This window comes from Lynx canadensis, chromosome C2 (genome assembly GCF_007474595.2).
Source record: "Lynx canadensis isolate LIC74 chromosome C2, mLynCan4.pri.v2, whole genome shotgun sequence".
NCBI classification, from domain to species: Eukaryota; Metazoa; Chordata; class Mammalia; order Carnivora; family Felidae; genus Lynx; species Lynx canadensis.
Window position 1 is genome coordinate 148,755,314 of NC_044311.2, and position 13,750 is coordinate 148,769,063.

The following is a 13,750-nucleotide window of genomic DNA, read 5'->3' on the forward strand; positions in this document are numbered from 1 at the left end:
CAGAAGGGCAGGCATGTAATTTATAAGTAAATCGCTATGCATAGGTTTTCGGGTACGCTAATTAAGTTTTATTTATGTGTCACATGATCGAGAGAGGTTGGAAGTGACTTTCGACTTTCAGAAGCTCCTGTTCCCCCTAAAAAAGGTTTTGTCCAATTCAGTCCATCATGGGGAGAAATCCCAGTGGGCTGTCTGAGGTGTGTGAATTTTGAGTGCTGGCTTCTGCGAGTGTGCAAGCGTGTATGAGAGAACGCTCGAGAGAGGAAAAAGCCTTTACTTTTCTTGAGAGAGGCTACTCGAGACCACACGTACTTTGAATCAGGAGTGTGGTGAGGACAGATCTCCCTGATGGGGGTTGTAGCCTGGGTTCAGATCTTGTGGGAAGACAGCATTCTCCTACTTCCCAAGGGTCCCTTCGAGAGCTGGAGGCTGGCAGCCTTAGCCAAACCCATCTCTCCCCTCTCTGCGTGAGCATGCACGCTTGCAGTTCCTCTGGTTTTTCAGATTTCACCAGAGACTCTCATTAAAACCAACCTGGTTAACCCTAAAATTGCTTAAGGGGGCGGCGGGTGTGCGGTGGGCAGCTTAGCGAAGGCACTGCTGGGTTTACCGGTAAAAGAGAACATGCAAACCACAGGGTGGGTGAGAACATCCAAATCACATCAGGGCAGAGGAGGCCCTTCTCTCTTCCTAACGCGCGCACCTCAGCTGCGGACTCCATGTAAATTCCTCTACTTAATGTGTCCCCACAATGAAAGGGATTTAGCCCGTAAAGGGCTGTGGCGTCTGACCAAGGAGAAGAGTAATTAAGGAGGATTAGGAGAGGTGTCTGCTAATTATTGAGACTCCCAGGTGGAATCTGCCACCAAAGTCCAGTGTCTACAAAATGCTAGGGGCCAGGGGCCAGGCAGAGCCAATTCCTGGGTCTTACTCAGGTATTGACCGGCTGTGACCCCTTAGAAACGTGAATGTCTCTGTGGTCCTAGGCAGAGAGATGTCTAAGATCACTCCAGCCACAGTATATATTATATGTTATATGTTCCATGTGATGTGCTATTTATTATATATTATATGCATATATTATACATAGTTGTATTTATATATTTATGTATTATATAGTTATATATTATATATTATACACACAGTTGCATTTATATATTTATGTATTGTATATTATATATTTATATATTGTATATTATGTATTATACATATAGTTGTATTTATAGATTTGTATGTAATAGATATTATATATTTATATATTGTATATTATATATTATACATACAGTTGTATTTATATATTGTATATTATATATTATACATACAGCTGTATTTATATATTTATGTATTGTATATTATGTATTTATATCTTGTATATTATATATTATATATACAGTTGTATTTATATATTTATGTATTGTATATTATATATTTATATATTGTATATTATATATTATACATATAGTTGTATTTATAGATTTGCATATAATATATATTATATATTTATATATTGTATGTTATATATTATACATATGGTTGTATTTATAGATTTATATATTGTATATTATATATTATACATATAGTTGTATTTATAGATTTGCATATAATATATATTATATATTTATATATTGTATGTTATATATTATACATATAGTTGTATTTATAGATTTATATATTGTATATTATATATTATACATACAGCTGCATTTATATATTTATGTATTGTATACTATATATTTATATATTGTATATTATATATTATACATACAGCTGTATTTATATATTTATGTATCGTATATTATATATTATACATACAGTTGTATTATACATATGTAGTTTCAAATGCCAACTGAAACTATATAGAGCTATATATGTAAAACTATACACACACACACAATTTAGAAATATTAAACAGGATGATGTCTCATAGTTCATTTGTTATTTAAACATATTCATACACCTCCATGACACAGATACAATGATTGCTTTGTTTTGAACACAACACAAAAGAAAAGGAGCTTTTTTTTTTTATTTTTAAATATGAAGCAATGATGTAGGATGATTGGCAGCTGAACAGAATTTCCATTGTTGGCGTTTGTGTGTCTTTACATGACCCCACACCCTTCAAAGTCCTAATATTTGCTTAAGGTTGTTTAATACTTGTTCCTCCGCTCTAGAACTTTGGGAGTCATGGCCACCCTGATCTTTATAAATAGTAGATTCAATAATGAGAGAGTTGCCGCCTGAGTTTCTCTGTTCATCCTTGTCAGTGCCTATGTAATTTCATTCTTACCCTTTCCCACCACATTATGTGCTCCAGCCTGTAAAGGGCTGGGGGTGGACAGAAGTTTCCAGAAGGCCAGAGCTTTTTTTCCTTCCTCGCATTTTCTCCAGACCCTTGCAGGGGATTTTATACATGTATGCAGTTTCAGATTTTTATAAATTATACCCTTGCAAAGTGGGTGAGTGTCAAGTTCAGCTGTGGCCACTGGGGAGGTGGCTGGGGCCTCCCAGATGCAGCCTGCAGATGGTGTGTGGAATGAGGGGCTTGGTGCACGTAGTTCAAAGCGCAGCAGAAGCTGTGTAATAAAAGGCAGCAACCTGTGGTTGATGTTAAGACTGCTTCTGGAAAAAAATGGCCCTCAAGCCAGTGTACTTCAGCTCATCTATGTTTTCTTTTGCACATTTTGAGGCTACAAGAAAAAATAACCATTGAAGTGTATGCACGCTTAGAAAAAAAATGCAGAGCAAAAGGAAATTGTTCTTTCCCTGAGCAATGAGAGAGCAGCTCTGATGTTTCAGCTCCCTTAGAAAGCTCACCCCAGGGTGGCCCGTGAGCCCAGATTACCATGCAGCACGTTTCAGATTCTAAGTGACCCGTTTACTCTTTTAAACATACTTCCTTTTGTAGCAACGTGGATGGAACTGGAGAGTGTTATGCTAAGTGAAATAAGTCATACAGAGTAGGACAGGTTCCATATGTTTTTACTCCTATGTAGATCCTGAGAAACTTAACAGAAGACCATGGGGGAGGGGAAGGAAAAAAAATGATTAGAGAGGGAGGGAGCCAAAACATAAGAGACTCCTAAAAACTGAGAACAAACTGAGGGTTTATGGGGAGTGGGAGGGTGGGGTGGGTGGGTGATGGGTATTAAGGAGGGCACCTGTTGGGATGAGCACTGGGTGTTGTATGGAAACCTATTTGACAATAAATTTCATATTAAAAAAAAAGAGAATAAAATGGTGACACAGCCATTCATATAAAAAAAATAAAATAAAAAAATAAACATACTCCTATGTGGCCAACTGGCTACTGCAATATGTTTTAGATATTTCTTTATGGTCAACAATAACAACAACAACAAATGTCTGAAACCCTACACACTTTCAGAAGAACTTAAGTGTTGATCTGATATACTAATATCGACTAATAGAGCTCTCCAGGACAGGTAGAAACAGAAGTTTGCTTTTGGTGCCCCTGGGCTAGACTGATTTCATTTCTTGCTCATCTAATGACTTCATTCTCCATCAGACATCAGAAAAAGTTTCTTTGGAAGAGTCACAGTCTTTGCTGAGGACACGTCAAACACCAGGAGTAAAAGTGGGACAGTCAGCCGGGAAGGGAAAGTAGCCACATGTTTGCAAATGTCACAGCCACATAGTTCTTTCTCCCAATGGACGTGGTTTCTTTCTTTTTTTTTTTTTAATTTTTTTTAATGTTTATTTATTTTTGAAGGAGAGAGAGAGAGAGAGAGATGGAGTGTGAGTAGGGGAGGGGCAGAGAAAGAGGAAGACACAGAATTCGAAGCAGGCTCCAGGCTCCGAGCTGTCAGCACAGAGCCTGACGCAGGGCTCAAACTCACAAACTGTGAGATCATGACCTGAGCCGAAAAAGTCAGATGCTCAACCAACTGAGCCACCCAGGCGCCCCTTAATGGACGTGGTTTCAAGATTTGCCAAGTTGAGTCCTTGATTTAGAATCCTTTTAACACGGGCTGTGAGTTTATACAGTGAAGCATCAGTTTTGAAATCAGTGGAGCCATTGAACAAACCTAACTAGCCAACTGAGATTTCTATTTTGGGGGCTCTTTTACCTTCGGGCCCCCAACATGCCTGGGAGAGCTCCCTGTTTAGAAAGAAGTCCATCTGAAAATAGACACATAAGGACCTCGGACCACTGGCATACATGAGATCAGCGGGTTCTCTAAGTGAACATTGATCATACAGCAAGACGAAATGAGAGATTTACATTATTGCTTATTTCAGGGAAACACTGCGTAAAGATTTTTTTGTTTTCCTTATTGAGGCACTGGCTTGCAGGGAGGTAGTTTGCATCCAGACTGAGGAAGTTGACAGGGCCGGTCGTTACGAAGCAGAAATAATCTATCACTTGCAGAAAACAAGGTGTGAATAAGTGCTCTATCTCTTAGATAGAGGGTTATTATCTGGTTGTTTTATTTCCGTCACAAAAACGTCTTGAGGTAAATTTAAGGAGGGCAAGTTAAAAAAAAAGCTCCTCTCAAGAAATTCTATAGAAAAGAATACTCTTAATAATAATAATAATAATAATAATAATAAAAGTATGGGGCGCCTGGGTGGCTCAGTTGGTGGGGCGCCCGACTTCAGCTCAGGTCACCATCTCATGGTCTGTGGGTTCGAGCCCCCTGTCAGGCTCTGTGCTGACAGCTCGGAGCCTGGAGCCTGCTTCGGATTCTGTGTCTCCCTCTCTCTCTGCCCCTCCCCTGCTCGAATTCTGTCTCTCTCTCTCCTTCTTTCAAAAATAAAACCTTAAAAAACAAAAGTTGCAGCGTGTCGAGTCGTGAGCTTTTGAGCATGCGAAGAAGCAGGGCGAGGGAAAAGTAAACTATTTCCAGTTACTGACAGGTACTTCGGCCCCCCAGGCCAGGTGTGGTGGCTCTCACATAAGCAGCACTCCCGTGGACGTGAGGCTGTCTGCTTGTCTTCTCTCACCCGAGAGGCAAGTGTGACAAAGAGAATAAGTGTGACCTTGACTCCCATTTAACCAGCTCCGGGCCCCGCCCCATCCCGTCTCCAGAGGATCATGAAGATCCGAGGAAGAACCCGGGGTTGCCCCGTATGTATTTTCAAAGCACTGCCGACATGGAAAGTGTTGGGACAAATGAGACGAGATGTCATCAGGGAGCAGGCGGTCTAGGGAACAGCATTTGCTGTCCTGGAAGGTGCTGCATGGGGCTCACTGGACCCCCCTTCCCAGCTGCCCTCCCCCTCTGCTTCCCTTCCCTCTCAGGGCGGGAAAGTGACAACCCCACTGTCCCAGACACCTTCCAAGCCTGAGGTCTTGTGACCTGGGTCTGGCCTACAAGACATCCAAGGGGAAGTTTGCAGAGAAGGGCTTCTTCCTCTGCTGAACAAAAAGCCTCATGAAGAGAGGGTCTGGGCCCTCGGTCTCCTTCCTGCCTGGACAGAGCTGAGGTTCAGGCCCAAACACAGGAGCACCCCGGCCCCTCCGAACCAGCCGTGGGTTGTCCTCCTGAACCGCCTGCCGCAGGAGATGGGCCAATACCCGGCTGCTGAAACGGCTGGAGTCAGCTTTTCCTAAATATGCAGCCAAACGTAATTCTCACTGATAAACTCTAGCAGGAGGTTTGCACTTTGCATGTCACTGTGATACAATTCATTACCGTAATCATCTTTTGGATACGTAGTTTATTTCTCTTAGTTTTTTCTCTTTCTTGCACGGCAGGCATCGTTGGGGGCATCATTGGGTGTTATCGGGAGAGTGGAGGGGAAGGAGAAGGGAGAGAGAGATTCAGAAAGCTAAGAGAGCAAGGGAGTGGGACAAAGAGGGGGAGTCTGCAATCCAGAGGAGTGTCGAAGCATACTTTTCGAGCACGCCAGTAGTAACTTGAGGTTTTGCGTTCGGTTACGTGTTCAGGAATCATCCATCGTTCTCCAGAAGCACTCTCTGACTGTGTGCAGGGCCTGCCAAGCTCTTAAAGGAAATGGTCCCTTTCGACTACTGTGGGCCATCATAGTTATGACATTTTTTGGTGGGGAAGGGACAGGCCCAGGAAGACACATTGCTTAAGCCTTATTTTACTCAGGAAATGCAGGGCATTGGTGGCACCCAGGAGGAGGGATGGGGGAAGTCAAGGAATGAGAGTCACAGGGCAAGTGTTATGCAGATTTTAATCTCTGTTCAGGGACCAGAGCAGCTTCTGGAGAATTCTCTAAAGGACTGGAGTTAGAAGGAAAATTTTTCAAGCCAATGTGGGAAAATGCTTTGCGTGTGCGAATTGGTAGGAGGACTATTTCCTATCAGGAAATAAAATAATTAAAAAAAAAAATAGCCGCTTCGTGTAGCCACAGAGGAGCCTCTGTGATGTGCTATAGGGCAGCTCTCTGATGCGTTCAAAGATTTTGAACAGGAACTTTGTAACTCGGAGGCCGGCGCGTCTAGAACATTACCAGCCCCTTTTGGTAGAAAACTGAGACACAGAGACATTCAATGACTCATCTAGGTCACTGGGAAGCTACCTGAGAAACTGAAAACGAGCTGGAGTTTCCTGTGCGGCCTCTGCTCCCTCCCCCAGTGACAGAAGCAGACAGGGCTTCTCCATCTCTGGGCTTTGATAAAGTAGGTGATCAGAAATGTCTCAGAGGCGCATGAAAATAGGCAGCCTCTCAGAGGCCTGGAGAACTTGCGTGGGGTTCAAGGGCGAAATGGCTTTTTCGTTAAGAAGGGCCTTGAGGAAAATCGAGCTACACCAGGGCTCTCGAGGAGGAGATACATCGGTCAAGGTTGATGTTACAACACACCCCAGTCAGCCTCCATATTTAAAAGCCACACTGTGGGGCGCCTGGGTGGCTCAGTCGGTTAAGGATCCCACTTCAGCTCAGGTCATGATCTCGCGGTTTGTGAGTTCGAGCCCCGCGTCGGGCTCTGTGCGGACAGCTCGGAGCCGGGAGCCTGCTTCGGATTCTGCGTCTCTTTCTCTCTCTGCCCCTCCCCTGCTTGCACTCTGTCTCTCTCTGTCTCTGTCTCTCTCTCAAAAATAAATAAACAGGGGCGCCTGGGTGGCGCAGTCGGTTAAGCGTCCGACTTCAGCCAGGTCACGATCTCGCGGTCCGTGAGTTCGAGCCCCGCGTCAGGCTCTGGGCTGATGGCTCAGAGCCTGGAGCCTGTTTCCGATTCTGTGTCTCCCTCTCTCTCTGCCCCTCCCCCGTTCATGCTCTGTCTCTCTCTGTCCCAAAAATAAATAAACGTTGAAAAAAAAAATAAATAAATAAATAAACATAAAAAAATAAAAAACTATAAAAAAGAAAAGCCACAATGATTGAGTTGAGCTATACGAAGGGTCCAGGCTTCCCTCCTGTCCTCTCTGTGGGTACTTCCGAGTGAGGGAAGGGTGATGTGACGATGGGAAAGCCATCGGGCTGACTTACTTAGCACCTCCCATACCCCACTGGGGTTCCCGCTGCGTCACCTCTGCCCAGACCGTACATCACCCCCCGCCCCAGCCTAGACCACCCTTCCCTCTCTCCTCTCAGTTCCCGCCTAATACTTAACTGCCTGTTTTTGTGACTGTGCCAAGCACATTACACAGGTTACTGAATTCAGTCCACACAGCTGCATTAGCCATAGGTACGACCACTACCTCCTTGTTTTGTAGACGAGGAAACCGAGGCTCCCGAGAGAAGCTGCTTTTGCCATTCGGCTAAAGCCAGAAAAATGGAAAGGAAAAGTCCATCATCCCTGGGCTGTCCGGGCCTGGTCCACCTACAGCCCACCGCCCCGCCTTGTTCTCTCACTGATCCCATCAACTCCGGGCTCTCTCTACACCGACTCCCAGCCGAGGGCTGGTGTCTCTAATAGAGTCTCCGTGTGTGGTGGCCTTGGAGCCTTCCTCGGCCCCGGGTATCAGACCCAGCCCCGCTTTCTCTGTAAGGGGGCAGGTCTCTCCTGAGCACACATCTCAGGGCTAGTTTGAGCGAACAAAAGAACCTCCTGGCTCCTGATTTCTTTCCAAAAGCTCTCCAAGGGTTCTGGCTGTTTAGCTCCTGGGTCGGCTGCCGTTTCTGAAGACACTTCGGCTACTGCTTGTTCACTGGGCCTGCACTTGGTGTGCGAGCAGATGTGGGGCCTCCTGCGGCCTGACACCCTCCGCCACCCCCCACCCCCCCACCCCTGCCATCCACCCTCGCTGCTGAAGTGTGCCTTGCAAGGACTCTGAAATCCGGGGACAGTCCCCCTGGAGGAAACAGAACCGAGGCCTGGCTTCTTCTGGGGACAGCTTTTTGCTCTTTTAAAACTTAAACACTCCAGAATTGCTTTGTCATTTTCAAAGGTTTGTTAGCGTGCAAAGAAACTAAATGGCGAAACGTACGATTGTGAGTTTAGATCGATTTTTGGCACCTTTTTTTCCCCCCTCTCAGTTTCAAAATGTGTGGGCAGTTTCAAGATGTGAGGCTCCGTTTCGCACGGGGTAGGGGGCTAGGGTCTGAGTCTTCAACATCCGGGAGGGGCCCTAGGAAGGGTATGGTTTCCTGGTGGGCCAGAAGCAGTCAGATTTGCTAAGATGCATGTCACGGGTTGAATTGGGTCCCCTCCAAAATTCATAGGTTGGAGTTCTTAACTCCTAACACTTCAGAATGTGACTGTATTTGGAGGCTGGGTTTTTACAGAGGTGATTACTGGTAAATTCAGGGCGGACCCTGATGCCACAAGCCTGGTGTCCCTATAGGAAGGGAGATTGGGACACAGATATACACGGAGAGGATTGCGCGAACACACGCGCGAGAAGATGGCCACCCACGAGCCAAGGAGAGAGGCCTCAGAAGAAACCAATCCTCCTGGCACCTTGAAGCTTTCCAGAAATAAACCTCGACCAGACTTCTCAATGAGACTTCTGGCCTCCAGAGTCATGAGACCCTACATCTCCACTGTTTTAGCCACCCAGCCTGTGATGCTTTGCCATGGCGGCTCCAGAAAAATCATACAGATTTCACACCTTTCAAACTACGGATGCCCAAGTTAATCTACGGCTTTCTGTGATCTTGACTCTTCGGTCGCGCCAGAAGCGTCTTGGCGAAGGTTTTTCTGAAAATAGTGGCACACGGAGGCTCCCAGAGGAGCACGCTTCACTCAGCCTTGTATTCTGCCATTCCCTTTGAAAGATACCCTCCAAGAAGACAGTCGTGAGTCAGCCTCGCTGAGTTTTTTTTTTTTTTTTTTTTTTTTTTTTTTTTTTTTACCTGTGGTTCTAGGAACTCAGAGGCATATTAGCATTCGGGCTTTGCATAGACTACTAAGCCACTTCTAAGAACAAGGCTACCTGAGGCATCGTGCAAAAGTTCGCATGTGCCACCGCTTTCCTCTTTCACATCTACCACTTGCCCTGGGGGCCGACGCCTTGGGCCTCGTGGGGGGACACCAGTGTGGGTTCTGCAAGAACGCCGCGGCGCGAACCACGCGTGTTCGGTCCTCCCAGGGAACGTCCGTCACGTCTAACCTTCTCACCTAAGCAAATGAAGTGAGAGTGTGGGGCGGCATGGTGGGAGCAGAGAGTCATTCTCTGTGGTAGACCACATTCATTTTGCATGCCACTCTTTTAGACCCTTGCTTGCCTCTCAAGGCAAGGGAACAGTGGTTTGCTTGGTCCCACCCCTCTCGCTCCTCCCAGTTTCCACATGGATGTCTCTGCCGAAAATGAGCTACGGGTTTCCTCCTGTGAGGATTGCACGGACTGATAAAGTACCGTCCCGGGAGGAAAACCAGGCGTTGTTTCCCACCCCCGTAGTTCAGAGCTCCAGGGAGGGAACATTTGCCATAGATTTTACGTAGCAAGAAATGACCGCGGGGCTGAGCACTGCTAATGGCCAGTCTTTGGGAATGTGGCTAAGAACGCCGAGAGAGAACCATTTGCTGGAGATGACCAGACACGATTCTCCTAGCATCACGCTCTCAGTCAGGGCCCAAGAGGCCCCGAAAGCAAGGACCTTTGGCCACCCCTCTGGCTCCAGTGAGCGTGGAAGGCTGATCCCGACGATGCAGACCCTCCATTGGCGGGTCACCTTGCTAAAACTAACTGGGAAATTGCTAAGATTTCACTTTGGTTCCCTGAAATGAAATCTCAATGTAATATTATTCAAGTTAGAGACTGTAAAAGCCTCTAAGTTCCTTCTCCTGACACCGAGGGCTTTTTCCAATAGCCCTTCTGAGTGTTGATTCGAGTCTCAGGGCTCTCTCTCCCCCACTCACTTAAAAGCAAACTGCCCCTGTTCCTAACCTGGGGCGGCTCAGTGACCTGCATTAGCACAGGAGCTATGGGGCTGTGTGAGGGCCGGGCCTCCTTCTATTTCCTGTATTTGAGCCGGTCCCTGGGTCCCTTCCCCGTCTCTGCCGTCTGGCCGGTAAGGACAGCTTTGAAGGCAGCCTCACACCGTGCCCCAAATCCAATCTATTGCCCAATGGAATGTTTTCAAATTTCCTGACTCTGCCTTCCTGAGTTTGATAAAATAGGAAACAATAATTGTGTGGAGGGTATTGAAAGCGGAGTGAAGGCAGGAAGATCTTTCTTTCTGTTTTTCTACAAATATTGCTTCCTTTGCTCATTAGTGGCCCAGAGGAAATGCAGCCAGGGAGCAGCCTAACAGCTTCTCACCAGCGGCCGGCGTCTCTGCCACAGGAGCCCGGCGCTGCTCTGCGACAAGGGCGTGTGACTCACACGCATCGCATGATTCAACTTCACTAAAATTTCCTCGGCTGCCAGTAAAGAAGCATTTGCAAACCCTCTAATTTGAAGCTTTGAATCGGTTAATGACTTGCTTTCTTCCCCTTCTCCTGAAATCCTCCCCCACCCCCCTCAACACACACACACACACACACACACACACACACACAGCTTTGTCAAGTTTTTACATTTCAGGGACCCGGAAACATAGAGGCCCTGTGACATTCACAATAGCATTTGTTGTGACAAAGTGGCTGGCAGCCTTCTGCATTCCCCTGCTCATTTGGCTGTATGAACAAATAATGAGTCACAGATCCTATTTGGGTGCGCGCGAGAGTTTGTAGCCAGAAAATTAATTATTCCCCCGGCCGATCCCACTCCGTCCCCGCTCTGCCAAACCATCAAGCCGCATTTTGCAGGCGTCGGTCAGAGTGCGAGCCCCGACACACTGCTCTGCCTTCGCGACATTCTTATGTTCTTATTATTTCTGTTTGTTGAAGCACGGCCCTCTTTTCCCACCAGCGCCGCGCAAAACGCACACGCGCACGCGTACTCGCACACCCAGAGCCGCGGCCCCGGCGCAGCTTTGCACATTTCGCGAGGCTGCGTGCGAAACTGCAGACAAGCGTTTCCACACGGGCCGTTCCAATTGGGAAGCGCACCGTCTAATGACCCGGGCCGCGACACGACGCTAGACTTAGGAAAGGGTTTCATTGCTCTTTGCGCAGAGGGAGACAGAGATCTCTCCATAGGCGACAACTTGCATTTCCCCCCCCCCCCCCCCCCCCCCCCGAAGGACGCCGGCTGCCGCTTTGCACTGAGGCCACGAGGAGCGTGGCCCCATCCTGGTGGTTCTAACACAGACAGATCCGCCTGGCTCTCGCGCTCTCTCCCTTGAGGGGACAGCAGAGCTACCACTTTGCCCCCGAAGTCCCCAGGCTGGTCTAACGTGTGCCTGCCAGCCTGCCTCTGCCTCCGCCCCACGCTGGCACCAGCCCTCCCGGCCAGCTGTGCAGGTGCCCGCTACCCCCCCCCCACTCTCCCCCCCCCCCCCCCCGGGGCGGGCCGAGTTCAGGACGCTCAGCCACCGTCATTGCAGGCAAGGGGCAGAAAAGCAAACCCAGACGGCTTCTTGCGAGCTTTATCATCTCTAGGACTTTAATCAGGAACAGCCCAACTTACTTGCACTTGACAAAGTTCTCACACACCGACTGAACACTTCAACAGCTTAGCTAAGTATTTATTAAAACATTTCTGAAGAGCTGCCATCTGATGAATAAGTAATCCAATAGCCTTGTAATCATACGCCTGAGTTTGAATTCCTTCCACCAAACCGACAGGGAATCGACGGGAGCTACGCGCCCCGAGTTACGACAAGCTGCCATTTCGTTATCTGCAAAGCCGAGCCAAAGAAGGTATCGAAAGACCAGAGCGTACTCACCTCTCATGAAGCACTGTGGGTATGAAGGAAATGACTCAAATATGCTGTCTGAAGCCATCGCTTCCTCCTGAAAATGCACCCTCTTCTGAAGGCGGGGGATTCAATGATTTCTTTCACCTTTGGAGGGAAAACCAAAGAAAGGTCACTGTCTTAACCTCACCCCCCCGACCGTGGCTCCCTGCCTTTCTTTCTTTCTTTTTTTGTTTTTTTTTTTTTGTTGTTGTTGTTGTTTGGTTTTTCCTCCCCATACCTCTGGGGCTCCCTGAGCCCTGCGAAACATGTACCTTGGCGAAAACAAAATATTCAAATTGTTCAAGATTTGAAAAAAAAAAAAAAAAAAAAGCGGCGTCTTGGCTGTGGGTTGGTGATGTTCACCACTCTGTGAAACCCTGTGGTTTGCCGTCAGTGTGATTCGTCCTGCTCGCTGACCACTATGCCGGGCGCAGACTTCTGAGACTACCAGCCTACCCAACTTGTGGTTCTGTGGTTGTTTATGGGGCCCAAAGAAGTTTTCACACAACCCAAATTACAAATTTAACTGTTCCCCTTTCCACAGCCCGTCTTAATTGGTTCTTGCCAATCATGTGACTTAAGTGATGTCAAATTTCTTTTTTTTTTCCTTTCTTCTTTTTTTTTTTTTTTACTTTCTGAGCAATGCCCTTCCTTCCCCCCCCCCCCCCCCCACCCCCCACCTGCCTTCCCCGAGGCTGTTCAAGAAAAGAGCCGGGTAGAGTCTGCAAGAGAGGGACCGTAGAGAAAAGTGACTCAGTCTCTTATTATATCAATGGTCTTTGCTGATGGAGGACAACTTGGGTCTTGCTGTTGTTACTTGTGGTTTTGGGAGCCACTCATTATTTTGATAACAGTTTCATTGCTGCTTATTCAATAGTAGTTCAACCTTGGCATCAGGCTCAGGCAGGATGTGGAGCCCATCACTTAAGACGCTGGGCATCAGCTCAGGACAATCCAGCACTTGGTAAAGACCAGGGCAGCGTAAGTGAAACTACGAAAGGAAAAACAAAATAAAAGGAAATGTTTTGCGGAGAGCTTGATCCCTTGAAAGGGTCTAGCTACTTGCTGGTATTGTAAAGCTTAAAAAAAAAAAATCAAAAAAAAGTGGGGGGGGGGAGGGAAGCATTTGAGTTTTGTGACCAACAGGTCGTTTCAATAAAAGCAAAATTATGTGGTTTTACTCCTCCTAAACGAACAGCTTTTCGGTACAGAGGGGAAATCAGGGTTCTCTCCGACACACACACTCAAATTAGGAATCTACCGGAAGACCAAGAAAGGAGAGACCCTGCACTTTGAGCCCAAGCAGAAGGCTAACCTGCAACCGTTTGTTTTTCGTTTTCACCTGTGGAAGTTCACTGCATTGCCTTTCTCTGGTTCTGTTGGCATCGATAGGCTAACTCAGACCTGGAGGCAAAACGCAGGTTAGCCCGACGGGAACTACACTCCTCAGCAAGCCCCTTCTCATGGGGACTGAGCGAAGCAGATCGTAGCGCTCACCCTCCACCCCGGGAAGAAGTCACCTGCGTGGAATGTGCTACACACAGGGTACTTTTGCACGTGGGCAAGCCATTCCGGGCACACATAA

General features: G+C 47.1%; 1 protein-coding gene across 5 annotated transcripts in view; it reads right to left on the reverse strand.

Annotated features, from left to right (window-relative positions):
• RUNX1 (RUNX family transcription factor 1) overlaps positions 1-13,129 on the reverse strand; it is a 255,027-nt gene extending 241,898 nt beyond the window's left edge. For 2 of the 5 annotated variants that reach the window (XM_030330211.1, XM_030330213.1), the window contains exon 1: positions 12,154-12,393. In XM_030330211.1, the coding sequence (XP_030186071.1) occupies positions 12,154-12,211 (58 nt within the window). In that variant the 5' untranslated portion in view covers positions 12,212-12,393. The other 3 variants (XM_030330210.1, XM_030330208.1, XM_030330209.1) reach the window with 3 other exon arrangements.
• Between the last annotated feature and the right edge of the window lie 621 nt (positions 13,130-13,750).